The sequence below is a fragment of the Mesitornis unicolor genome, unplaced genomic scaffold (genome assembly GCF_000695765.1).
Source record: "Mesitornis unicolor isolate BGI_N332 unplaced genomic scaffold, ASM69576v1 scaffold10439, whole genome shotgun sequence".
Lineage (NCBI taxonomy): Eukaryota > Metazoa > Chordata > Aves > Mesitornithiformes > Mesitornithidae > Mesitornis > Mesitornis unicolor.
In genome coordinates, this window is record NW_010208037.1 from 36982 (window position 1) to 64009 (window position 27028).

At 48.6% G+C, this 27028-nt stretch overlaps 1 protein-coding gene across 1 annotated transcript; it reads right to left on the reverse strand.

Annotated features, from left to right (window-relative positions):
* Nucleotides 1-1741: 1741 nt before the first annotated feature.
* Nucleotides 1742-15364, reverse strand: SYT6 (synaptotagmin VI). Its single transcript, XM_010192347.1, has 6 exons — nt 15051-15364; nt 12725-13283; nt 8881-9001; nt 7232-7403; nt 6830-6980; nt 1742-1918 (listed from the first exon to the last, which is right to left on the reverse strand). Exons 1-6 carry the CDS (start codon nt 15218-15220, stop codon nt 1847-1849), a joined length of 1245 nt encoding a protein of 414 aa, XP_010190649.1. The 5' UTR covers nt 15221-15364; the 3' UTR covers nt 1742-1846.
* Nucleotides 15365-27028: the final 11664 nt, after the last annotated feature.

The following is a 27028-nucleotide window of genomic DNA, read 5'->3' on the forward strand; positions in this document are numbered from 1 at the left end:
AAAGCCCTGGACCGTTCCCAGAAAGGATGGGTTGTGTCGAAAAGGGGCATCCTCGGCCACGTCCCTCGGTAGAAGTCCGCAGCACTCTTTGTGCTGGGGAGCTAATGCAGTTCTACCGCCTTTTTGTTTCAGTAAGTGCTTGAAATCCGTATTTTGTCTCTGTGGCGAGGGCTCAGCCATTCCCCAGGGGAACAACCAAGAACTGCGGAGTTTACAGCCCAAGCATTGCCTGCTCCAAACCATCACCGTGCCCTGGCAGGGGCTCACAGCACGCACAGGTCTGTAATTATCACAGTTTATAGCCTCTGCTGTGACTGCTGTAACCGTCTAAAATCACATCACACACAATTACTGCGTTCACAGAGGAAGTATTTCACCAGACAAGGCAAGACTTACAAACGAAATAATTTTATTGAGTCTCTGCTTCTATAGCATGTGGCACATAAAGAGAATTAAGACACAAGGTGTGATGAGAAATTATGAATTTGTCCTTCACTGAACAAAGGATTCATCTTACCCAGAAAAACAACACAAATACCCTTCTCTGCTCGTCGTGATGTTCAGCAAAGGCTGATGCTGTGACATTTAGGAGATGGAAACTGAAGTTGACCTGAAAGTTGACGCAGTGCTGCTAACCCGATGTGAGGAGAAACGGCTGCCCTGCTAGCAAATTTTCTTTTAACTCCAAACCAAAATATTTGCACTTACTTAATTTAGTTATAGTGGAACAAAGAGCACTAATGTACTTATTAAGTCAGAGAAAAATCCACAATGAGAAAGTGTCCAAAATCCACATCTGTCTGATAAAGATCAGCTGATTTCGCTGTCTTTGCAAAGCTAGAACTTGGGATGTCGTAACTTTTGTTTTATAACTATAACATTTTTGGCCTTTGCAGCCAAGGAACCAGCAAAGTTTAAGTTTTTCAAAACTTGATCTTCCCCCAGGGTTTGGGCCTTAGAAACTTTTCTCATTAAGGAAGTGCTGACAGTTCAAGAAAAAAGTTTGGAAGGTTTTTTTAGTATGGGTCATGTTTCTGTATTTCCCTTTACCCTTTATTATTAGGATCACATCAGAAATGAAGATGTAGAGCTCATGCAAGGATGTCACCCGTTTCTGTAACCCCTTTCCCCCGTTATGTCCGACCCCACTTGCGCAGCGTGGCTCTGGGTGACGCGGTGACACGCGGGGGATGCACAACGGTGACAGAGGGGTCTCAGGAAACCATCCATGCAGGTAGCTCAGGAGACTTCAAATACAAGGAAAAAACCCAGTTTCCCCCCTGAGGATCCAACGGCATTTCTATATATGACAAAAGGAGTCTGGGATACACACACACAAACTCTACCAGCTCATGAACACCTCTGGACGAAAGGGAACCGGTGAGCACGGGGGCTGACCGCGGGGGTGAGGATGCTCCAGATCAGCAGTGCCCGCCGCCGCTGCTCTTCCCCGCGGGCACAGGCGGTGGCAGGGCCAGTCCCCACGTCCCTCTCCTGGCCGCCTGCGCTGCCTGTGGACACCCAGAGCATCCGCGCCTCTCCAGCCTCCGCACGCGCTAAAAACTACTGTACATGTTATTTTACAGACCAAACTTCCAGCACATGTCTCAGTCCACCTTCTTCCTCTGGAAACAGATCCATACAGTAAAAGCCACAAGAAAAACATCACCTTGGGAGACATATTAGACAAAGACGTATTTGACCACAAAACGGGTTTCTGCCTTTACTTACAACTAGACTGGAAAGTCTCGCTGCTGCCACTGCCACTCGGCCACAGATTACTGAGACTGCAGGCCAAGCGCAGAAATAACTCGGTTTAGTCCCGTTTCGCTCGCCGCTCCCTGCATCACGGCGTGGGTGGTGGTTTGGGCGAGGGACAGGAACCCTGGCTGTCAAAGCTCGCTGCCCGGCCTTGCCACTGGTGGGAGAAAACAGAAATCGAGTCAAAGCAAAGGAGCGAGGTTATCTGGAATCTCATCACACCCCGTTACTGCGCTGCCCCTCTCCTGGCTGCAGCGTCCTCATCTGCTCTGCAGCGCGTTTCAGCTTATTGAGCGCCTGTGTTTAACCACTCAGGAAGAATTACTGAACAATTTACTTTATTGCTTTGTAAATCAATTCACAATCATGAGGACCGCTCACAAAAAGGGAAAAACAAACAGCATCTCTATGTGCTATGAAGACAAAGTCTGCTCTCGGTTTAGCTTTCTGTTGTTTCCTGCTTTAGTGCTGTTGTCTCTTTGTTTTAGAAATACTGCCTAATTGCAAAATTACTTGAGTCTTTCCAGCCTGATAATTTGACTCTGCAGAAGTGACGTCCGCTGTGCCAGAGACATTTCTCAAAGAGAAAATCAGATCAGAGAGCCGTGGCTGTAGCGAACGTTTTTTTGCCATACTTATGGGACCATAAATTATTAGTCATCTGCTTTGGGGGCTATTACTATAATTCAAAACCATTACTCCCCGAGCTTTTGAATACTTGCCCAGCTCACCATCTTGTTTTATTAAATTGAGATGACAAATGATAGACATCTCCCAGCGACAAGGGGAGGCACAGCACTTCCCCTGCTTCGCTCTCCCCGCAGATCAATTCCCTCCTCTCCTGCATAAGCAGAAACCCTTTGCTGGTTAAATCACTGCTCTGACGTGTCTGAATTACACCTCTGCAGGGGAGAACTCATTTGGCAAATCGAACTTCACCCTGGCCTTGGCAAAGCACGAAACACAACTGCAAATGGGAGAAGGGGGCGGCTGCCCAGGGCTCGCAGCGAGCAAACCAGACACCGTCTGCTGACACGTACCTTTTTAAGGTAAGAAATCCGTTTCTCACATCAAACGTATTTGCTAAAATCCCTGAGGAACTGATAATGTGGACACAACCTCTCCATGAGAATTAGCAATAAACCAGCAGATAAGCAGGAAGTCCAACAGAAATGGGCTTTTGGCAGAGCCCTCAGCATGCTCCTTGTGTTTTCTGCCTGCAGTTGCAGCGACTACAGCAGCTGCTCCAAAAATGGGATGAAAACTCTTCCGAGAGAAGGTTCCAGTGACCACTGCACCGAGAGGAACCGGAGGATACTTTTCCTTCATTTAATGAGAAAAGGTGAACCACGCATTGTGTAATTAGCAGCCAGAAACTAGGAAGAGTTCAATGAAAGTCAAACATGCCCAAAAGTCTGGAAGAGGCTGATTTTGCATATTTTTAAAGATAAATGGCTGTTCTTCATTATGGGCATGACTTAGCTCTCAGCAAAGTTACTGGGTTTTATCTGGAGAAATGTTTTAAACAAATAAATGCTCCCATGCTGAATGTCAGAGGGACTCGGCAACATCAAAGACCCATTTTGCATGGTGCTGCTGCTGCTGCTCTACAGTATCAGAGTTTGTCTTTCGCAGATAACTGAGAAATTTCCAATTTTCAGAAGTTCCCTTCAAAGTCTGGAAAGACGCTCTGTAATTTTCTATTTCTTTTTATAGACGCATCACTTGACCTGGCTGATGGGAGTGCTGAGGAAACGCAACGGGTGGGATGGATGGGGCACCCCTGGGAGACTGAGGCCACGGCACCGGGTGCCAGCAGGACCTCGGGGCTGAAAAAAGGGAACAGGTTTGTGCTGAGGGCAGAACAACCAAAATGCAACAGCAAGTGGGATTCTCGTCTTCTGCTGACAAACTCTCCTCTAAATGGCTGTGTGAAGAGGGTAGTACTTGGAAGCCTGCAATTAATGATTCATTTGCACATGTTCTCTTTTAAATGATGACGGTCATTAAAGCAGTGCCGTTATTACAGTTTGTTACTCACTGTTGATAAATACGGAGCAAGCAGAGACATGAAATGTAACAGAGGGAAGTTCCCCTGAAGGCCCCAGCAATGGAGGAGGAAGAAGAGCAGCCCTGGCTGATGGAGGAAGGGCTTGACCCAAAATCGAGGGGTTTGGGCCGTGCTGGCACCGTGTGGCTGGGGGGGCAGGGCCAGGGCAGAGGCCCCTTCTTTTGGGCAGAATTTTTTCACAGCACACCAGGCAGGGCAGGGCGCGTGTGGGCAATGAAGAAACTCCAGATGTCCACTCTGCAGAGCAGCACGGGGCAGACGGCCACAGGCACAGACCGCTCTGTGCTCCAGGGATAACAGCGCCAGGCATCTGCTTCTCCAGTTATACGCTCAAAAAGACAACTCAGCCCCAGCTTTCCTGTGTTCAGCTTGAGATCAAGCCCTCAATCAGGAAAGACACTGATGTACAGCAGAGGCCACCACTAATCGCTAGAGGAGAGCATGAGGATCAGCGTGAGAGCAAACACTCCATTTGCCAGTGCCTGGCAGCAAATGCTCAGATGAAGATGATGACGATGATAAAGATGATGAAGATGATGAAGATGAGGATGAAGATGCCCACTTGTGATGCCAGCACAGCCTGAGCTCACTCCCACGAAGACACGAGGGTGAAAAAGGGAGGGAGACTCAGCAGCTCTCCCTCAGCCTCTGTGTTCAGGAGCAGATGGACCAGGGAGCTGGCAGCCCCTAGGGCCGGACCGATGGCCCTGACCTGGACCGATGGCCCTGGGCTGGCCCAAACCGATGGTGCTGGCCTGGACCAACAGTGCTGGTCCCCTGGCCTGGGTGGCCCCCATGTGTGTGGGGACCTGGAGCTGACGATGCAGGATACAAAGCCCAGACTGCTTTTAAATAATGCACAAACGCATATGGAGAAGATGATGCGATTACTTGTAACCAACAAATACCATTTCCCATTAATTTCTCTCCAGGAGCCTGTGCCTTTTCTGTTTGGTTTTTTGTTGTTGTTGTTGTTGTTGTTGGTTTTTTTTAAGCTGCACCAGGGATTTTCAGATAACAGTGCTAAAACTTAAAAGGGCAAATAAATACAGGGACCATTTGCTTGCTGGCTCTGTGCACCAGCTCGTGGCAGAAATACCAGAACAGATGATCAGAGGCCTTTTTTCTTTTCTTTCAAGCAGAGCTCCTGACCTGTGCACTGGGGGTGAAATGATTCACTTGGTTTTTAATTTTTTCCAAAGTCCTGGGGGCTCGGCAGTGGTTTTCAAAGTATATTTTAAAAAGTGAGTCATCTTACATGCCTGCCTTTGTTTCTCTGACTTTCGTCACGATAATTTTATCTTTTTTTTTTTTCCTATTGATTATAAAAAAATTTACAGGAATCTTTCTTTCAAACTCCCAGCTGCATCTGAACGACAGCGTAGTAAAATCCCGTAAATTACAAACTGGAGAAGGCACTGCCCTGGGTCGGATGTGGCCGCTGGTACCGTGCTGTGTGGTGCCACGGGTGACACCGACCCTGAGCCAAGCGGCAAACGGGAGATCACTGAGCACCGGCACAACCCTGTGGTCCCCAGTCCCCTGATCCAGATGCTCCCTGCCCAAACCACCACGGCTCACGTACGGCGCCAGTGCTGGAGCCTGGACAGGCTGGTGAAAGCCTGGCACTGCTCACACACAAATAGATCAGATATCCCGTTATGCACAACCTGCACATTGGTTTAATTCTGTCCTGGTTTCACTGGTTCTGCACAGCTGACCAGGGTGGTCACTCCCGATTTACAGTGGTTCAACATGAGACCACAGAACACCTCGTAGAAGAGAGTGTGAGTGTTTAGATTTCCATTATCTGATCTGTGTATCTCCACTGAGAAAATATGACCTGCTGGGTTTTTGCATGGGTGACTGACCAGGCAGCGAGGATGCTCCCCCGATAAACCCTGGCTCGGAGGCCACGCTTCATCTGCGATGCAGAAATGCGCACTGAGGGACGCAGCAGCACTGACAGCGGCTGCAGAGCTGCTGGGGCGGCTGCTGCTCTCAAACCCCCAGGGGAACAGAGCTGTCCCTGGGATGAGCATATCCGAATTTCAGAAACCAGCACATGTGTACAGGACAAAGCGCACTGGGCACGGACGGCTCTTGTCAGAGGAAGAGAAGATTTCACAGAAACACTGGGTTTGACACATACTAATTCAGACTGTGGAGGATCACCCAGCCTCGGATCTCCCTTCCAGTGGAGCTCAGTACCTGAACTTCAGGGGAAAAGAAGATGCTTTTTGTTACATACTTAGTCTGTGGCTTTGAGGGAAAACACCTCCTCAGCCCCAGCTGCAGTGGGAGGATTTATTGCCTTTATTATACTATCTCTGGCCACAAATGCCAGCTTTCTTTTCCTACCTGAAGTGTCAATAGCATGCGTGCCATTTTCCACACCTCTCTCCTCCACAATTTATGACCTAAATCAGGTGAAAACCAAAGAGTTTTATAGAGGAGAGAGAAAATGGAGTGCAAGGAGGAGGAAAATGCTAGAGATGGACAAAGTGTTACCCAGGCGTTTCAGCCCTATTTTATCATCTGGGGCTTCATCAAGTGAGTCTCTTCCTCTGGAGATGCTTAGAGCAATTACATTTGTTCTATTTATTCTCCAGCAAAGGCTTGGGGATGAGTCAACAGAAAAATCTTTTAGGATGAAAAAACTGAAACTTGAAATAGGCGATATCCCTGGACAATTTGTTCTGCAATCAGAACAGCGTTCTGTTTCCTTACTGCTCTCAATCTCTAATTTATAAAAAAAAAGAAAGAAACCAATATGGTAACAGTCACATCTGTAAATACAGCCCCTTTTATTCTTGCTAGCAAGCTCAAGGAGCTATATCGAGGCAATGCAGAGATTCTTGGAGTTCATTTCTGGTGAGAAAATTCCCTCAGCTCCCGTCAGAAACTCCCAAGCAAGAGCAGAAGCTCTCTGAAAACCTCAAACCAGCTCAGTCGTGCACCGCGCGCGCATTAAAAGGAAAGAATAGCTCCACACACCTCTTTGAAAGACTTCTTCACCTCCACTAATGGATGCCAGTGCGCGATGGGCTTGCGTGGGTACGCCAGCATCTCGTTCCAGTGGTCCCTGCCCAGGCCCTCGGCACTGACGCCCACGCGGCAAACCCCGATGATCTCGTTGTGACCCACCCTGAAGACGACAGAAAAGCGGCGCCGTTACCTCCTGCCCAGAGCGCCTGCGCACGGCACCGTTCGCTCTCCTAGCAGGTAATTTTCCACAACCTTAAATATCAATGACACTTCAACAATAAATGACTGGAGACAGATTGGTGCCACAGAGCCGTGCGCTCAAGGCTGATACCGAGGAAAATGGCTGCTGAGCAGGAAACCCTGCACCCAGAGGATGTTTTCCCCTCCAGCTCCCCCGAGCCTCCCACCTACCGATCGTAATCCATGACGGAGATAAGCAGACTGACTTGATCCATGTTCTCTGGGGGGATGTCAAAGATTATTGCTTCATTGTAAGTGGGATTAAGCGTGTTTTTCTTTATGGTGGTTTTCTTCTTTTTCAGTCTTCGCCCATCACAGAGCAAAGACACTTTCACATATGGATCTGGAGAGGAAGAGATAGGAGAAGGCCTTCTGCTTATGGAGGTTTATTCTGTCACCATCACAACATAGAAACAGCATTACCCAAGGATGGGCTGTAAGACACCACGAGCAGAAGGCACTGCTCAGCTGTACTTTTACAGAAAGGGATGTCTGTGTACCAGCTGAATCCACCATTTCTGGTACCAGTGTGTGCTGACACGCGGTTCAGGCACTGGGGAAACAGCGCTGCACACTCCTTGGATGAAAAAGTCAGCCATTTCCATCCGTTTTTCTGTGATAAGTGTCTGCAAGTGTCAGAAGGCTCCGTCTCAAACCAGAGCCAATGTTCATCAGAAGACGACGACGAGTGCTGGGCTCTCCGGCATCGTAGCTTGGGTTAACTGCATGGCCACAGACAGCAAACCCAGTGCTTTCGCTGTAAAAAACTGTAAGTTTTTCACAATTTACCTAAGAGAGCAAAATGTGATGCAGCGTTTTGATGATGCAAACAGGCAGAAAGGGTTATTTTACACTGCTACCGAAACTATCCTATTGCTAACGCTATGTAGCAGAGTTGCAGCGAGTAGGGGAATTTTAAAACCCATTTTCCCAGTGTCAGAGAGCAGCAGAAAGAAAAGGCATTAGGACAACTCTGCTTCACGCACTTTGCACTGGTGGATCATGGCAGAATGCCTCAAGTTACAAACAGCTCCACTTTGCTGTAGTGGCTTCCCAGGTGATTTCAATGCATTTTCAAGTAACAGCAAGTGTGTTATTACAGAAATGCTGAGCTGGCTTCATCTGAAGTCCCAGTTCTCAGGCATTTCATATGGCATCAAGCTCCAACTGAGTAGAAATGTTTTCTGCAAAGACCTTTTGCTGTATTCTTACTGCTCTTTATACAAGTCATCAGCGAAATTCAAATATTATGGATGATCTCTGGAAAAGAAACTGCTTTTCGTGTTCAAACCCAGGATTTGTGCATGCTGGATCTGCAAGCCAGCTCTTTGGAGCTGTGACTGCATACAGTCTTCAGGTGACTTTGGTCCTGATGGCCAAGGAACACAGGCTTACCCGGGAGTTACCAGAGTGGCCTCTGGTCCTTTAATCTTGGGGTGAAATGGATGATTTGGGAGTCCACTGATGGAAAACTCCCTGATCCCACAGAGCTGCTGGGGTCAGTGTCTGCACAGACCTGACACATCCAGCCTAAGAGATGGACCAGAGCTTTCCCCTGCAGAGCCTTCAGTGGGGATGGCAACGCTGGCAGCTCCTTGAACAGCGCATTCATGTGTATAATCGCTGTCCCCGGATTCATGCCCTTGGGAATGGGTTTAAGAGATAATTCTGCTTTAAAAATTTCGCTCATACTTAAAACACAGACAAAGCTTTGTCAGGTGTTTCCGTGGTGACACAGCCTTGGCAAAAAGGGACGCATGCCCACGGCCTTGAGGGAGGAGGCAGACGTGTGGGGACCCTCTCGGCCGCCGAGCACCCACCTGAGTAACCAGTGATATCCATAGCTTTGAGATTCCTGCATTTAATGACGGTTAAGGTGAGGCGACCTGCAGTTGGCAAATAACAAAGGGAAAACATGATCTCTCCCAGGTCCACGCTTTCCTTCAATAAAACAGAGAACACATTATATTGGAAACGTGCAAGAACCAGCTCGGCTGCCTCCCCCTCCACCACGATGCTCTGTGCAGGATCCACGCAGCACTCACACCAAAACGGGCTTGTCTCTGCTCTGTGGTTTCCAACTGAATGACGCTTTGCTATACAGCAATGATTCCAGTGTATCCCAACCTTATTTGGCTGAAAATGAATAACGGGAACAGGAAAAAAATGTGTGTCCAAATGTTACGGCTTCAGATCATAATTAAGGGTAACCTTCCACGGCCTCGGTGGAGTGTGTGCTTCCTATCACAGAATTACAGATAATGCACTCCTCTTTTCCTGCTCCATTGCTCACACAGAAGTGAAGTGATCTCTAACACCAAATGAAGGCCATTAAGGAAATTATATCAGTATCAAGTTTTGCTTGAACATACAGTATACATTTTCTAGTGCCAAGTGTGTGACACTTCTATCTATTTCTAACTGGAGGAGAGTGGCACAAGCACCGAGGGACACCACAGCAAGGACAGACCTTAACGTGCGGCGGTGCCGTGTCCTTGGTTGTGCGTGGCAACAAGTGCAACGTGTGGCGTTCTGGTACATGCAGTGCCATCAGCTCAGTAATTTATGGACTTTACAGGTTTTTTTGGTGCCTAACATTTCAGCAGAGAATGCAGCCATCTCTGAGTAACACTGTGATTGTCCCTAAGTTGAGCGTGAGTTATGGGGCAGTTACAGACCGGGGTAAAAGCTTTAAAACAGAGGAGAACCATGAAGGGCACCATTTAGCAGCGACTGAGCTTTCTATGTGACAATAAACTATCGTTTGGGCCACCAAACCCTTTGAGATGCCTTCAAAGAGCTAATAAATGCAGCTGCAGTATGTATATACATAGTGAATGTATATGTACATACATAAATAGTGCATTAACCAGCAGGTGGCACTCAGAAATGTTTGGCAGTTTCTGGATTACACAGAGACCAACACAATTTACTCTTTTGGTGCTCCATAAAACAACTTTTACACATCACTCTGAGCAGCTCTTGTCCATGCAGCATTATCTACTACACCTCCTAAAAGCCCTTTCCTTCATTGCCTTGCTCATGGGAATGAAGGAAAAAAAAATAAACAAATCAAAAGTATTGTTTAAACTAGAAAGCATTAGCATCTGAAGTCAGCAGAAAGATTTCCAAACATCTTCCAAAAGCAGATTTTTAAAAAAAATTGTTTTAACATACAGATCCCACATCTGCACAGCAAACAACCTGTTTATTTTTGGAAACGGAGTGTTTGATTCATTTCAATGTGATATAATGATCTGCTGAAAAGCAATTGTGGCTGTTAGTAGTAGATTGATGGAACTAGAAAGACAAGTAAATGTATTAGGTACTTAGAGCTTTGCTAAGTGTTAGGAGAATAGATCTTGTTGACGGATGAGATTTTTGCCAAATTATTTCCTTCTCATTCTCTGGTAAGGCAAAGATTAGATATTTATTCCACTTAGACATTGAGAATACTAATGAATGTTATAGAAAAGTCTTGGTTCTTGAGAAGATTTCACTTCACTAGCAAATAAACTGAAGATCTTCTTGAGCATGGAGGGTACAGAAGAAACAGTGGCAGCCAAATGTGCTCTGGACAGAGCACCGTACAACCAGACTTGTAAGTGTCTGAATAAACATTGTCTATTTGCTGGTAAATAAGAGCTTAATGCTCTCACCTGCTCAGAGTTCCCACTCTGGTCTCTTGTCTTAATGAACTCAGGGCATCCAAGCAGCTTTCCTTGCACTGTCACCAAATGATCCCAGGTGCCAGCTCTGCCACCACCGACCAGTCACAACCAGGTGAAACATTCACCGTGTTATTATTCCTCTGCCTTTAGCACCTCTCTAGGTGTCTGCTGGGAGCTAAATTGCTTGCCTCACAAAATATTACCGAAGGTTCCTTGTTAAGGTACCAGGATCATTATCATCACACACAAAAGAGCTTTTAGAGACCCTGCAGTTTCAGCTCTCAGCAGACTCCAGCGTGGCCAATTTTCATGGGACGGGGAGCTCAATGTTTTACAGAGCTCCATTCACTTACAGCGCCTTACACCGACCACGCAGAAATCCTGCACTCGAAATTACAATTTGCTTTTTAAAACATGGCCCTTCTTGTTACCCTTAGAGGTATTCTTCCTCTTTTAAGATGAATTGCTTTACATGACAAAGAGCCTGAATAAGTGACTGCACCAAGCAGGCCCTTTGTGAGCGCCTGGGAGCTGCTGCAAACGCTGCGGCCACGTCTGGACAGAGCTGGAGGGCTGGGGATATGCCTTTTCACTGCAGTGTCTCCAGCTCCCACCAGCTACCAGTCCTAGCTATGGACTTTACTGACAATAGAGAAGAATTTAAAACAAATATTGTGAAATTACAATTAGAAGTGGCTGTTCTATTCCCAAAACAAGCACCTGCATCTCATGGTGTGCGGCTGCACCGGACGCTGTGTCCACCGCACAGCACAGCAGCCATGGGCACCCGGAGGACATGGTGGGCTGGGTCAGGTCCTTCACCCGCCCTTCGGTCTGCAGCAGATTGGGAGGGTGAGGGCAGAAACCTTGGACACAGATGTCAGGAGAGAGCAGCTCTGTACGAGATTTTGAGGGCATCTCTGGGCATCACTGCATCTTCCATTCCTCTCCTTGCAACAAGAGGACCCCTTTGGGGTATAAAACTCACATAAATTGTTCTTTGACCTCACTGTATTAGGTCAAGAGATTTTTCTTTGCAACCACAAATACAGGAGAGTAAAACATGTCCTGTGGGCACATTGTTTTCTTGCAGATTATAGACATTGGGACATTTCCAACATTCCTATCAGTAGCTCTCAGGAAATAATGGAAGCTCTCAATCAATAACCTTTGCAGACTTGAAACCAAAAATGTTTCACTGATTCACAAGCTGTACAATCATTAACCAAATAGCTGAGTGCTAGCTATCTGAATAACTCATATCATTGCTTAAGTGCGACCCTATCTTCTTGCCCACACGATTGATCTAATGTATTCTTAGTCACCCAGAGCTTTCCTTGGGTATTATGAAAACTGTATTTACCCTTCTCATTTTTGATTAAACAGAGATGTCCTTGGGTGTGTTACAACTGGCTGAGATGCACCGATATTGGCCCATGCACAGACAGAAGCGGGGAACGGAGCCAACTGCGGCACTCGACGTTTCTATGGGAGCTCTGCAGCACCACGCGTCCTGGGCTTGACACTGGCAAGACCCACATCAGGCTGTGGAGGAGCTGCCAGCAACACAGCAACACGCTCCCAGTAACGCCCAGCACCTCCCATGGTGGTACTGGCCCTCCAGAGCCATTTCTTGCTGCTATCATGTGCATGTGGCAGACAACCAGACCCTTCATGTGCTGACAGGAGGCCAGACAGGGACAGACTGAACCCCTCCGCTGTTTTTTAGCAAACCTGGTATCAGTGAGATGCACTGTGGGTGAGAGAACAGCAAGTCACTAAGTAAGGGGGTGAAATTCCAGCAAACTGGGATTCTGGTGAAGCTGACAGGCTCCTGCACATCACAGCCTTTGCCATCTCTGTGTGTGGTGGCTGTAGGTCCCCAGGGCTGACAGTGCCGTCTGCAGGGAGAGCCCACCCCACCCTGCACACGCTGTACCTGTCCTCCACACCCACGGGCACTGCAGACGACCCCTCCACAGCAGATACTCACCGTGGTCGCATACTGGATGTCCTTCCAGATGGACGTCTCCCGGGAAAGGTCCGAGGCCTCGAACAGGTTCTCCAAGATGACTTCTCCTATCATGTCGTGCCTGGAGAACCTGTCAAAGTCAAAGACGCTCAGGTGGAGCTTCCTGCTCGTCAGCTCCTCGTGGGGCACGGGGAAGTGGAAGGACTCATCGAAGGTGGGATTCAGGGTCTTCCTGTGGACTCGTGTCTGGAACTTGCGCTTCCTGTCGGGCAGGAGGTAGATCTTCACGTAGGGATCTGAGCTGCCGCAGAAGTCTTTGGCTGGCAAGTCAAACGCCCTGAGAATCCGGACAGTCAGTGTCTCGTTCTCGTAGTCATACTTGAGGGTGAAGTTAATTTTCCCACAGGTCTTTGCTGCCTCTTTTTTGGGGTCCTCAGAGTCAACAGATTTTTGCTTATAGAGCTCAGGCTTAATGCGACCGATGCTGGTGGGCTGCTCGGCCACAGCCGGCGGGTCCATGCCATAGTCCATGCTGGATACGTGCATTTGCCGAGGAAGGTGCCTTTTGAAGGAGATGTGCCTGCAGGAGGAAGACACGACAGCTGCATGGCTTTCCAAGGACATTCCTCTCATTTTTCTTCCTGCATTACTAACACTAGGAAAGCAGGGAGAGTACAAGACATGCGCAATGGGGGTACAGAAACCACACACATTATGGAAACGAACACCAAAGGGAATGCATCCAGTGTGAAAGAAACTGATCCAGCAAATTTCCTAACTTTCCGAGTACTTGCAGAAAGCTGCATTTTTTCACTTGTTACACAAGCAACACCCCACAGCTAAATATATGAGACCAAAGAACTCCTTAGCCAGGTCACAGACAACCCCGCGTGGAGACTTTCCCACTCCCAGTCCTTACAACTCCAAGATCCCAGCATCAAGCTTCCCTTAGACAAAAAAACTTTTAAAGCAAGAGAACCATGACCAGCTCAGAGCCAGGTTTTGTCCTGGGTATTGCTGCTCCCAGACCCCTCGCAGACTCCACAGGAACCGACAGTGACTCCTGGCAGGGAGGAACGCACAGCCTCGTCTGTCCCCTGCCGTGAGTCCCCTGTCAGAACAAGGGATCCATAGCAAAGCTTTATCTAAGCAAAGCATGAGCTTTCTGTGGACTCATGGCATTATTTCAGATTATCTGGTGTTTACAAGAGCAGTATATGGGGTTATTTAACTGGAGTTATTTAACTGGTGCAGCCAGAGGTTTAGCTGTTGGTGGTATGTGGTGCTCAGAGGCCTCCCTTCCCTCAGCAGCTTCCTCAAAGGCGTTTTGGCCTGGGCTGTTCATCAGAGACCCTGACCTGCTGGGACTGTCACAGTGTCCCTGGCCCTGGCTGTCTGCCTGTGCTTCACGCTGAGCTCATTTGCCTGAGAAAGAGGGTTTGAATCCTTCCCACACACAACCGAGTCCTCATTCGTCCTAATTCGGACAGGGGGAGCTTTTGCTTTCTCCTCTGCTGAAAAGGTGCAATAAAAGCAGAGCGAGCATATGCTTAACAGAGGCAATCAGCTGTCCAAATAAATAAAGGAATTAAATAAAGGAGCGTGTGACACAATTGCAGGCGGCACCGTGTTGATTTTAACTCTTGTCTTCTTCAAACAGAAGGCTGCGATCAGTGCCTTATTAATTCTGCAACACTGCAGCCAATTTCTGCCTGTTTTCGCAGTTGCGCTCTCGCGCACACCGTGGGCACGGCAGAAGTGCTGGGGCGCCGCCAGGACCCTGCCATCGCCCGCTCCTGTCCCACTTTCACAGCCGTCTGCGTCGAGGAAGAGGCACCACATTTCTCAGTATTCTTGCCAAAAAGGCATCCCAGGTCCACCCAGCCCTGTCCTGATTTACAGATGACGGTGTCAACGTCTCCACCCCAGCTCCGAGACAGGCACCATGCACGAACTGCGAGCACAGCCAGTCCTGGGCGTGTGCAGCGAGCGCGGCACCCGTCCTGCCCATGGAATCACTTCTGCTGGGAGCGAAAAGGCCTAATTCTGTCTGACAGCACAGCATCACTGATACTGCAGCCTGCCTCTCATGTCGGAACAAAATTAAAGTGGCCGAAGCACGCTGACGGCTTGACACAATGAGGTCAACTTCAGTAACGGGGCTTGAATCCCGGATTTTTGTTAAAGGGCTGACAGAAAGCCGGTCTTAACGTATTAATTGGTTAATGAGCAATCTTTGGCAAGTAACCCATCGCGTAGGTGGAAGCGCTTTCTTTGGGCTCCCTGGCAGTATCTGACCCCCCAGCTGCACCCCCCCGAGGTGCAGCACCCCCCGTGTCCCGCTCACCTGGTGGAAGACGCGGGCTCCGTTGTCTGCCTCTGGATCCGCGTGCGCCGCATGAGGTGGTCTTTCATGGACATCTGGACCTCTGCGGGGATGTCTGGCGACGTGTGGCTGATCTTCACCGCGGCCTCCAGGAAGCTGATGGCGCCCCTGTCCTTCAGCTTGTCCGCCATGTTCTCCTGGCTCTGCGCCACGGCCGGGCTGGGACAAACGGCCTTGTTCCTCCAGGGAACCCAGCACAGCTTCCAAAAGAGAAGGAGGAAAACTGCCACCAGGGCCAGGCCGCACACAGCAACTACCACTGCCAGGAGGCGCACGGAGAGCTCTACAGGGAGAGAAGGTGACAGCGACAGGGAAAGGGAAGGATGGGGGGAGACAGAGAAGAAAGACAGTGAGAAAGCTGTGAGTAAAGGGAAGAAGTGGATCAAAGTGACTTACATCACGACTGATGGAGAACTCTTAGCAGCTTCTGCAAGCAAGAGTCAAACCCAGGTGAGCATCCCTGACAGACGTGGGACCCAACACATCAGAGGAGAAAGGGATGTCAGACTTAGACTGTCAGACAGGCTGTCAGAGCTACCGAGCTTTATACTGCAATGCTTATGTTGGCTATAAAATACCATCCTTGGTTTGTTTTGTGGCACTGGTGAACTGCTGAGCCTGAAAACGGGAAGAACTGCAGAACTGAATGATAGAAACAAGCTCCAGTGCTGTACCAGCAGAAACTGCCTTTGTGCTCTGTACCACAGGTGTTCAGACACTGTATTAAAAAAATCTATTTACCACAATCCTGGAATCAGATTGTTGGTGTACCATCAATGCTCACATCTTGTCCAGATGTGCCCATAGGGAACAGAAAGGAAATACTGATGAAATAAAAAGAAAATCACGAGCTGCTGATGCAATGAAACCAAACATAGAAGCATGCTGTACAGAAAGTACTGTGCATTTTCCCTTATTCTGAACAGCACAGAGGCTGTGTATGTGCTCTGCCTTTCTGAGTCACGTTTACCTCACACACTACGTATTTCAGCATTTCAAGCTTTTTCTGGAGAGGAAGGATCTTCCATACGTATGGCTGAAGAATCAGGAAAAAAAGATGATAGACATGTACATATACATATATATATATATGCACGATTTAGGCTGCGATATGATTCATAGCACTTCAAAAAGAGAAAACACTGGCTATTTTTAGCTCCTTTCTTACAGGGTATTAATTCCCATATCCCCATCCAAACCAAAGTTCCAGCAGTTAAGGATCACGAATAACACCGGTCCCTGACGGTGAGGACAGGTTTTGCACTGCGGTGCAGTCCCAGGGCTGCTGTGGTTCATGGACAATCCCTTGACTGCTCGCTGTGTTATTAGCAGTGTCCAGTAAAGCTGCATTCCTTACATTACCAAAGTGCAAATCAGGACAAAAAGACAGGAAAAAATTACCAAACACTCCCGAAGTTCACACAGAATAACCATTACCTCTGTTTCTGTGTCTGCTTGGACCGTAAATGTTTTGTGTGGCCATACGAAACAGACGGCAGCTGCTCAACCCACCAAAAAAAAATCTGTATTTCAGCTCCTCACCTCCAGGAGCTCTCAGAAACACTGAACTCACTCAGAAACTGCATTTGAAACAAGCTCCCACAAAATTCATCCTTACCAGGCAGCTCAGCTCTTAGAAGATAAACTGAGAAACTCGTGCCTGTGCTCCATCTATAAATGTGATCCCTGGCATACGCTTTACCTTAACTGAAGCCATAAGAAGACCTTCTCTTTCCTCTTGTCATACAGTTTAGTTTTGTACAGCTGTAATAATACCTTTAATGTTTAAAGCTGAGAAAACATAAAATATGAGGAAATACTACGTTTTCTCATGAAAACATAGATGAATTTAAAAAAATCATTTTAAAAGATAAATAAATAAACCATTGGTGAACCATAACAGCAAAGAATGCAGGAGCCCATTTGTTTCATTACACTATTGAGGATTTTCTCATCAGTTCTTCTAAGCGAAACCTGAAGGAAGCAGCAGACGCAAGCTGTGACATCTACACTGGAGCAAGACAGCAACACCCGGGAAACCATCTGGTGTTGCTGATATCCCAGAGGAAAGGGACTGTTTTTCCACAGAAGTCCCTTGCTTAGCAAATTCACTGAGAGCCTGAGGCAAAGCTTCTTGACTGCCCATGAGCGAAAGGGAGGGCTGGAAGCTGCAGCAGACGGGAAGAACAAGTGGAGAAATTAAGGAATGGGAAAATGAAGGAATGGGAAAATGAAGGAATGGGAAAATGAAGGAATGGGAAAATGAAGGAATGAGAAAATGAAGGAATGAGAAAGAGCCATCCTGAGGTTCCTGCAGCTTCTCTCTCTCACCCGCCTCCTGTACCGGTCAGGCCACACCATTCACCGTCTGCTGTAGCTCCGGGGTAGAGACACAGATCAGTGCTGGGGTGAGTCAAGAGGTGCTGTCTTATTCACTAATAAATAGGATTGTACAAGTCAGCGGTGGAGCTTCCTTAGAGGTTTGGCTAAATGCAGCCTTGCCAAAGCCGAGAGCGCAGAGGTGCCACTTTCCTGTGCCTTTTCCTTAAAGGCTTGGAATTGTGCCCAGGAAACTCAGTGTCAAGCAGTTTCATAACAAAACCAAGAACCTGGGCTTTTGGCAAATATGTCTGTACTGTTACAAAGGAAATAGTTGCAATGCAGAATCTGTCACTGCTGGGAGCTGTTACGAGACAGAAAAGTCTCTGTTAAGACACTTCTGCCCATTTCAAGAAGTTATAGAGCACACCCGGCTCATTAATGGAAAACATCAGAAATAATCAGTTATCTCTGCTGAAAACCTGTTGCCAGCTTGAGAAAGACCTTAGCTCCTGTCACTGCTCACTGAGCCGGCATTCGTAATGTATTTGACAGGATTCACAGATACTTTTATGCATGACCTCCTACTCCTTCCTCTGACAGCTCACATAAAACACAAGTAGAAGGGATCAGGATTTTACAGACATTTTTTAAGCATCTGCCTGGGAAGAATATTGGTTTGTCTGAAGATGACATTGAATTCCCCAAGACTTTTTCGTGACTTATTAAACTCGGATATCAGTTGGACAGAGCTGACCTTAATTGATTTAATGAGCTTTCTCTTATGAATTTGAAAATGCCACTTGCTTTTAAAAAAATACCTAGTATTCAAAATGTTATGCTTTAAATGCCCTTTAACTTACAAGAAACTGTAAAAACAAGATAATTTCTTATTTCACAGAAAATGCCCCAGGGCCAGAGGTTGCTTGGGTCGTGCTGGCACGGATGGAGGTAAGGCTTGTTCCCAAAAACTGCTCAGAGACAGAAGAGACCAAAGGCACCCTCAGCCCAGGGGAAGATGGGCTGGTTTGTGTTAACCCGCCCTGCGCTCAGAGCCAAGGGCACAAAGGAGGTGGTCTGAAGTCTGCCAACCTCACCAGCAAACAGGCTCTTTTCTCTTTTGACGTGACGTCTTGGTTTGTGTTTTTAGTGGTTTTGTAACATCTGAAAACCTTGCTACCGAGTCTTACAACAAAGCTCGCAGAATGGCCCAAAACTATAAAACCGCTGGGAAGGTCACTGCTTTCTACTGCCTTTCAAACAGAAGACGAGGTGGCCCCGGGCAGGACGAAGGGGCAGCGCAGCAACTGAAAGCCACAGAGCGAAAAGCAAATTCAGGAAGGGGATCATTGCTCGGTCAGTGCAGCCCCTGCCCTGCCCCGTACCCCAGCACCGGGTGCAGCTCGTCAGTACAACGACCCATTTGTTTCAACTTGGATGGGAACTAATTAAGAGAATATGGTGGAACTGCCTTTCAGCTCCATGTCCCCGATTACTTCATAATACCCAAACTGAGTTACCAAAGGGGATAATTAGCAAAGTCCAAACAGAAAACGATTAATAATATGACAAAGCCGTGATTACAACAGTCTATTAACTGCAAGACAATACTGGTCTAATTATGGCAACATTGACTTTTATTACTGTGAAGCAGCTTGTGCTATCATTAAAGAGATTCACGGATAACTCCGAGTTTAATGTGAAGAGTTATATTTAATACCTTGAAGATGTAATTTAGCTTTCCTTCCACCCACTCCCCACAGAGAAAACAAAACACATTTGATGGCTCCCTCCTCACTCCAGCATCCATTACTCGTCCCAGCGACCTGTTGGGTTTAAAGAAAGTTTGAAACCATGAGTGGTGTTCAAGGGGGAGCTGAAAACATCAGCGGCTCTGGGCTGAGACCCTGCCAGGCTCAGCTGTGGGGGCCCCACACCCCTGGGGGCACGGCTCTGCCTCCAGCGCAGACCCCGCCACAGCCCCGGCCCATCCCAAGCTGGCGGACGTCGTCCCTGAGGGAGCCGAAAGCTCAATGGAGCCAAGGAAAATGTTGGCATGGGGAGCACTGGGTGGTTTGTTCCCATCAGGTTCCTCTCAGCTGGAGCAGCAGCTCCCAGCTGCTCCTGTACCATCCCAGTGAGCTCCCAGCTTCTCCTGTACCATCCCAGTGAGCTCCCAGCAGCTCCTGTACCATCCCAGCGAGCTCCCAGCAGCTCCTGTACCATCCCAGCGAGCTCCCAGCAGTTACTGGAGACGGCAGAGCCCCGAGTGGGGATGTTCCCTAACCTGGCTTCTACCTCCTGCGCCACTGGTTTGCCAGTGTCAGATATTGACCATTGCTTGGACCATGTCAGGAAATACTTCCAGGATTCTCTGTCCATTTGTACGACATTTTTTTACTGCAACGATGCCTGTGAGAATATATTGTTCTATTTCTGCAGGGCTGTGTAGAGATCATGCATTCAAATGATGGATTACTATGAGAGTTATTGCTGGAGGAGAAGACAGGCAGCTCTGGGGCTACAAAAGACCACGTGAGGCACCCACCAACCGCTGATCTAATTTTCTCCCAATTGAGAAGCATCAGCAATGTAAGTCTGATTAGCTGAGGGCTGGAAACTGTGGTGAATCTTGGACGGCAGGAGCACAGGAAGCGCAAGGCAGCAGGCGAAAAGGAAGAGGTTTCTATTAGGTCCTGGCCATGGACTTGTTTATTTAGCAGAGCCACTCAGCTTTGCAGCTTTGCAGAGGAAGGAAGGGACTGGGCAGAACAGGAACCAAGGCAGCAGCACCACAGCCCTGGGCTGCTCCGGGGCCAGGCGAGCAGCGGCTCCAGCTGCTTTTTGCCACGAAGCACACTCGAATCTTGTCTTGTTACACCTCATCAACCACCAGTGATCCCACAAAAAACAGCACAGTGGAAGTCAGTTGAAAATAATGTGAGAGCAGAAAGACTTCACAGATTGTTTCATACAAAGAGCGCTTTCACGCTCAGTTCACCACACGTCGCTCAATGGCACCCTCCCTTCCCAGACCACCAACGGGTGGGCATCCTCATAGGATGTGCACTGAGGTTCTGAGAAGAAATGCTCACAGCCTCTGAGATCCCCCTGGGAAGCTCTGTGAACTCAACTTTCCTCCTGCAAGGAGCTAAAAGCAGATTCATCCTCTTCCTCAGCCCTTGCACTCAGATCCTCCATCGCCGGCTCTGCTGGCCTCCCCTGCCACCGCCGGCTTTGTGGGACCCCGGATCCCCCATCCCCTGTGTCACCCGGCTGTGTAAGTGGCTATGGGACAAAAGACACCGGTGCTTAAACTGGCTACGATGAACTTTCAGTTAGATAGAAAAAAACTTCTTAAAAATTAATTCGCTGCTACCACAGGGTTCCTGCCATGCAAGAGCTGATTGGAATGCAAACTATAAGCTTCAAAGGGAAGGATGAATCAGAAGCTATTTTGAGAGTAATTATGTAAGATTGTAAAATCCAAATCATCTCATTATTGCACGTTAAAAGTGAAGACAACCTGCTTCACAAGGAGACCTCACAGCGACCCAGCTAGGATCCATGGTCCAAGCACAAACAGCAACCTCACAGCTGCCATCCAGACAAGACTTCCTTCATTCAGCAATGCCAGCACTTTTTTTTATGATTTAAATCACGTAATTCTTTAGGGGATGCAGTCCTACAGCTGGGAGAATGACTAGAACCTGAGACATGGACAACTTCACGTAAAGTTTTGCTCCTTTAAAGTTGTGTAATTTGTTGTCCTGGAAACCAGCTATCAGCTTGTTAGTGACAGTGCTTGCAAATTCCCAAGTTTTATAAACTCCAGTTCAAGCTATGATTAAGGAGAAAACATTTAAACAATAAATACGGACACGGAATAAAGTGCTATTCCAGCAACAACAGCCGTGAGGAGCAGTCCGGGTGCAGGTGCAGCTGGGAAGCCTGACTCAGTTTCCCCGTGCAGCGATGGAGATCACAGCAGCTCATCACTGCAAGACGATGGGGTCTGGGGACACCCCCTGAGCCTACACTACGCTGTGACTGCGAGAAGGAAAGAGCGCGCGTGGGGTTTGCTTCTCCTCACATATCCAGGCTACAGCTGAGGCTCCTGCCACGTCTTGGCTGAGAGGGTTGCAACGCATCCCCGTCCCCGTCCTCGCTGCGTCCCGTGCCCGGTCCCTCAGGAGGAACCCTCACACTGATGGTCCGAGACAGCTGATGGAGCAACTGTGTCAGATGGAGAAATGGTGGGGAAAGTAGAGACCACCACAGCCTTTGCTACCCGGGGTTTGGTGCTTTTATCACCCAGGGAGCGGGCAGTGAATGCACTGAGATGCAGGAGAGGGGGTGCTTGGTGCCCAGGGCTGGTTTCACAAAAATGGAAGAAAATTTAAGCAGAGAAATTCAGAATGAAACACCAAAGGTGATTTCCAAGCGCAGAGTCAGTGATGAGGTACATTATGCACATGCACGTTTATATAATGAAAGAAGAAACAATAAACACATACGTATGAATACACATAATGCACCAAACAAAGGAATGCAACGCAGGAGGAGACCTCAGTAGCCTGGAGCTTCTGCTTTGCTCACTGAAACAAAATGGAGAAAGACTTAATTGCAAAAAAAACCAACCCCAACAATAAAAGAAAAGCATCATGAATAGCTTCCATAAAAGCCCTGCAGCCAAGGTGGTAGGTGGCATGTTAACCCTGTCTGCAGTACTGACCTTGGTGTTTTAATATGTTTTGGCTGTATCTTCCCACCCAGACAGATTTGAGATTTCTTTTCTGTTTCTAATCTATTTCGACCATGATCCGATCTCTGGTTTTAAACACATTCGGCTTACGTGGGCTTTCACGGAGCTGCCCATCACCTTCCATCTGAAGGAAGGTGACGAGGGAAAGGAGCGGCTGTCTTTTTCCAAGCTCAGACATCTGATTTCCTTTTCTCTGTAAGAGACAGCCCTGGATCCAGAGAGTCCTGTGGATGGGGAAGAAGCGTTTTTTGGCCAGAACCTTTTTTTGAGCAGAACATCTGACCCCAAGGAGGCCGATCAAAGGCTTCTGAAGACCAAATGCGCTGTCATTCAGGGGCTGTTGATTGGGACTTCCTCTCCAGGCTGCATCAAAGGCACATTTGTTACCCAAACTTTTGCTGGAGTGTGCACTCGGAGGGGAACTTTGAGCTGTCAGCAATGCAATATTTCTGTTATCAGAAGTGACAAAGATTGGAGAAAACAGTTGTTCCAAACCAAGGGAAACATTCCCCAGTGTCTTAGGTCGCTTTGTGTCTTAATCAGCTGTTCCCTAGCGTATTATGAATGAGATAGTAAGAGTTGTCATTGCTTTATGCCTAACTGATGACAATCTAATGAACTATTACAAGCCACACTGCATGTAATTACAGTACATAGCTGTGTGCTAATCCCATGACACCTTATCAAAATATGCAGTAACAACATCTGTGAAGGACTCGGCAGCTGAACACACACGGCGTCCTTGGGCTGAGGTTCAATGACAGACACCGAGCATCGCTGTCCCCCCATGATGAGACCCTGCACAGGGCTGAGGTGCCAGGGCAGCCTCGCTGGGGATGTCCATTTTGGGGGGGGTCTCTGTCCAAACCAGCTGGAGCTGAGCAGAGCCGGGCAGGGAGCACACAACCACCACCACCACATGGACACCCCTGGGATGCAGAAATACCATTGTGCTTCAAGATGCAATGCAAACAAAACAAGAGAAAGCTTTTCACTGTCACTCTGCCTCCGGTAAGCGACCAAAGACCCTGGACCTTAAAACTCTCCTTCAAAAAGTTGGCCAAACCCGTGACTGTTGTGGCAGTTCAGTGTCCCAGCTATGGGCACCATGTCTGCCTTCCACCTCCTACAGTGAGATTCAGTCTGGGGGAAATGCTTCCCTGTAGCTCTCTCTGACTCCATTTTGGTTAAAAAAAACACCCTAAAATTAGACTGCCCTGGAAAGCTCTCAGGATAAACCTGACTGGGAGCAGCACCAAGGTCTCTTCCCACCAAGCCCGGGAGGGTGAACAGATTCATTAAATGGACCCTGAGATTTCTCCTTCCCTTTTCCAACGGCTCCATATCACCCTGTGCCGTGCAGCTCAGAGTCCGTTAGCAAGAACGTTTTGGCCAGAGACCAGATTCAGCACTGAGCAGTAACTCAGTAATGCTGAGCAAACGCTCGCAGCCATCCAGGTCCTGCACACGGGAAGGATGCGCTGAAGGAGGTGCCCGCGGGACGCACCTCGCACGGTGCTGCCACACGAGCACATGCATTTCTGTGCAGCAGTTACAAACATGCAGAGAAAATCAGAGTAATACTCACATCACCAGAGACGCTGCTCTGGCAGTATTCCCGGGCAATTATTGCTCCGTGGATCCAAACACTCCAGGATGCTGTGACTTAATGATGGTTTTGGAAGGGTTTGTATGAACCGAGCTGCTGGTCCCCGCCTTTAGCCTCCGCTGCACAGTTTCCTGTGATGTTGTCAAACACTAACCTGCTGCAGCATAACAAACTGAACTAAATAGGAAGGTGGCCTTAATCAGCCTCTGCAGTTTAACTATGTACAAGATACCCTGCAGGCTAACTTTCTTTCTTTCCACAGACATGGAAAGTGCACTGTTAATGTACAGTCACTCGAAATACCCCATCTCTCCCAAACTGCCAGCATCCGTGACTGCTATGCTAGTGAGTCCAGCAGGCTGAAACAACAAGGGCTGTTCCAGACAGGCTTCCTGATCTTACAATATACAGATAGGAAGGAAAAATATAACATAATCATTGACAAAGAAATAACAAATATTAATGCTAGAAAAAGCTGCTTAACCAACATGAAACGGCAAGCTGGGGTCCTAAGGAAGATTGCACCTAGAAACATGAACAGTAAGAAGAAACAGGTAAGAAGGATAGCTGAAACTACAGTTAAATGAAAAATAGTATCAGCCATGAGACCCCATTCCGGTCCTGTTTGTACAAGGAATGCACACATGTGAGGCTGTGTGGCTGACAGCGATTGCATGTATGTGAGCAGGCTGTGCACACTGCACTGCTACGGCTTCAGTGAAGCAAAGATGTCCAACAGCAAACCCCTGCAAACAGCAACACCAGCAGCTCCCCAGGCACCCTGCAGAAACAGGGAGCAGCGCCGGGCTGTGCCCTGGTCTGAACCAGCCGACAGCACACGCCCGGGCTCAGCGCAGCGCAGGGGGAATACTGACAGCAGAAGAAAATGTTTAACAGCAAAGACTGAAACTGCTGAAGCAAAATGTTTGAAGAAAAACAAAGCAAAAAAAACCCAAAGTAACTTCAGAAATGTGGACTTACCAGCAGGTACCCGCCGCCCAGTGCAGCCTTGGTCCCTGTCCCCAGCACGCTCCCTCCGTGAGCAGCAGCAGACCCGGCTGCCTGTTTCTATGGAGCTGGCGATGCCGATCCCCGGCTGCTGCAGCTGCGCTGGAACAGGCGCCCGCGTCCGCAAAAACCCACAGACGCGACCAGCCTTCCGCGCTGCTTGGGGATGAACCAACCAGCAGCAATTACCAGATGCAAACCCGCATCCATGCAGAGCGGAGCTTACAGAGCTCAGCACACACAGCTCCACCGGTGCATTTTGTTCACTGGAGCATCCCAGTGCACAGCCTGAGGCGGCCGTGGATCACAGAGCCCCACACTTAACACACAAGCAGAGCCACATGTTCAGAGACAGGCTGTATAATGCATCTTTCCTAGATTTACGCTGCTGGTTTTAACCTTATTTTAATACAGGTTTGCAAACCTTCCTGTGGTAGCAAGGTTTGAACCCGAAACCTTTGGGATCGGAGCTCAAACCCACTCTGCTTGAGCCAAAGAGCAAATCTGCCATGCGCTGCCCAAGCTGCCCTGTCCTGCCAAGGCACAGGCACTGGAGCGAGGGGAGGATTCCTCCCACGAGTGCGGGATCCCTCCCGCAAGTGCAGGATCCATCCCACGAGGTCAGGATCCATCCCACGAGTGCAGCACCCATCCTATGGGGGCAGGACCCATCCCTCAAGGGCATTGCTCTGCGGTAACAGAGATCCTGTCCCAAGCTGGTACCCCTCGCATGCCCGGCCTCTGGAAACACAGCCTCCAGTGATTGATATTACGTTTGCCTGGGTGGCTCTAAAGACGTTTTCTGTTATATCCACTCAAAATATACTTGAACGGTGATTCAGATAAGTGCATTATTACAGCTGATAAGTAAATTCAAGCCCGTATTTCCTAGGCAGTGGCTGTAGGTATCCCGTATCAGTGAACGGGCATGCCATCAATTAGTCAAACTGCGCTATCAAGAGATAATTTTTTCCAATAAAAATACTCCAGAAGCAATTTCTCCATATAAAAGTGATCTTTTCACATCAACATTCCTGTAGTGAAAGAAAACCCTATTGCACAAAATTTCACCCCTTTTTCTGCCCGCAGCAAGTACAGTTACATAGTTGTGAGTTTAACATTTAATAGTATTTGCAAAGTGCCAGGAGGGTGTTCAGTGCTGTACACGACGTCCAGCCTGCACCATGAAGTTTAAAAAGAACAGTTCACACAAAGGGCAAAACACTAAATGTGAGCTGAATTATTGCGGGATCAGAGCACAGGACGGCTGACAAAGTGTGCTGGGAAACAGAAATTATTGTGAAGGCTCTTCTGGTGCTGTATTTTCCCCAGCTGCCCTTTCCTCTTCCTCTCACTTCACCTTTCATGCCCTGCGCTGGGAAAGCACTGGAGCATTTTGCCGGCATGAACCGGTGCATGGGGAGGGTTTGGGGAAGGCACGCGCTGCACCGAGATCACAGCGACCAGCGGGACAGCCCCATGGTGACCCTCTGGGTAAAGTCACGGCACCTCCGCATGTCACCCATCGCGTCCTGGGCTGACTCCACAGCGCAGTGGAGCTGCTCCACACACTGAGGCCAAAACCCACACGGTACCTGAAGGAAGTCACAACAGAGCGGTGATGGAGCTGGGAATCAAGCCCAAGATTTGCTTCTGGATGCACTGATCCTGGTGTGAGTTCCCTCCCATACCCTTGCACTATCTGGTAACATCCGAGAGCATTGCCAGACCCCACCAGCTCTCACCTCCATGTTGGGGAGATTGGTAGAGCTAGCTCCCCCACAGGAGCCCATGCCAGGCCCTGGGAGCGGGGTTTGGCACCCGGTTTCCCAAATACCCCAGCCTGTCCTTGGCATCCCATGGGCAGTGGGTGCGGGTGGTGGGGGTGTCGATGCACGGCTCCCCACACCCTCAGCCCCGTGCTTTGCCCATCAGTGGGGGTGGCACACAACTTCTCTCATGGCGCGGTGTCGGGAGCACTGCCGCACCCCGCGCAGAGCAGGGATGTCCCCCTTTATTTAGGGAGCATCACCGCAGTGGTACATGTCCCCATATCGCAGGCGTTTCCACCGTCTGCAGCTCACGCCTGTGTACGCCGGCATCGCTGCACAACAGCCGAGGGCTGGCAGGGAAGAGAGCTGTCAGATGGAGGGAGCCGCGGGGGAGGATTTCGGATAGGCACAACAAAAGGATGCTGCATCCCGCTCGATCCCGGGGCCCGCGGCCAGGATCCGTGCT